The sequence below is a fragment of the Sinocyclocheilus grahami genome, unplaced genomic scaffold, assembly GCF_001515645.1.
Source record: "Sinocyclocheilus grahami isolate Dianchi unplaced genomic scaffold, SAMN03320097.WGS_v1.1 scaffold12349.1, whole genome shotgun sequence".
NCBI classification, from domain to species: Eukaryota; Metazoa; Chordata; class Actinopteri; order Cypriniformes; family Cyprinidae; genus Sinocyclocheilus; species Sinocyclocheilus grahami.
The window spans coordinates 1-1,232 of record NW_015514364.1 but is presented as its reverse complement, the minus strand read 5'-3'; the positions used below and the strand labels follow the sequence as shown (position 1 = coordinate 1,232).

Here is a 1,232-nt window from a genome sequence, read left to right as displayed (position 1 = left end):
AAAATATTTTTCTGTGATTTCAAATTCAAATTTGACCTTGATATGTAAAATTCTTCCTTTGGACCTGTGTGACCATTAAAAAAAATCCACATGGGCCATACAACTAATATTTGATTTTAAACCCCTTGATTTAAAAGGATTTTATTTTTTGTAACTCACAATTTTCTCTGATTGCAAAATACTGTGAGTAATGCTGTTGACTTGGCAAATCCATAAGCATTAGAAACCAAGAACAAACACCAGAGTGAAGTCAGTGGGCATCAACCTGTGACACTACATGCAAACACTGGAGAACTGATTATTAAAGTTAACACACCGTGTGAAGCAACACAAATCAAACCAGAAGGGTTAGGAAATAGAAACAAGATCACAATCTCAGGCAACAGACTAGTGAGTGAGTCTCAGATTTCGGACTGCTGTTGCCTACCAGCGCTGGACCTCAGAGTTTGCTCAGTAAGTTTTAGATATGCCTCAGGACTCTCTGGAATCACTACATCTGAAAGAAACATATACATGCATACAATACAAACATGATTGAATGCTGAACCCCACTAAAATCATCTGCTACAGCCACCAGTTTATTCTCTCTCTTTTGTTTATAGGATGAAAGATCTCACACTGACCTGAAAGGGCGGACGCTGAGCCCTGCAGGTATCCATCCTCTACCTGATCTCCCGGTTCAGAGGACAAGGCTCTGCTGGCACTCTCCAGACCCCGGCTCAGGTCGTAATCGTGGTCCCACTCCAGAGGGATGGAGTCCACGCTGGCTGGAGTGTCTCGGCCCGAGCGTTCGGCCTGTAGTGGAGCGGCCAGCGATGCAGAGCGACTGGATGAGGGCAGAGGGGACAGAAAACCATCGCCCAGACGCTCACTCCACGGAAAGCTGGACACGTCAGCAAGCTCATCCAGATCAAACTCACGGTCCGAGTACGAGACGTCATGTTTATCGTCTGTGAGCTGGATAAAGAAGAAGAATTCACAGTGGTTTTTGGGATCCAAACCTTGACTAAATTGATTAAAGAGGATGAAATAAAATGTCAAAAAATGCTAAACAAAATGTGTGCATATAAAATGACTGACTGAACGAATTGATTAATAACAAGTAAACAAAAAAAGCCAATATAAATTAAAATGGTATATTTAAATATGAAAATAAAATAAAATAGAATGAATGAATAAGGTAAACAAATAAAAGGTAAATATAAATAAATATTAAAATAAATATGAAAAAA

General features: G+C 39.9%; 1 protein-coding gene across 1 annotated transcript in view; it reads right to left on the bottom strand.

The window, feature by feature from the left end:
- The window catches only part of LOC107578855 (nesprin-1-like), a gene marked incomplete at both ends in the record, with an annotated part of 5,804 nt that extends 4,798 nt beyond the window's left edge, over positions 1-1,006 (bottom strand). Inside the window, 2 exons of the mRNA XM_016264761.1 lie at positions 428-496; positions 624-1,006. Of these exons, the coding sequence (XP_016120247.1) occupies positions 428-496; positions 624-1,006 (452 nt within the window). The remainder of the gene's footprint in view (positions 1-427; positions 497-623) is intronic.
- Positions 1,007-1,232: the final 226 nt, after the last annotated feature.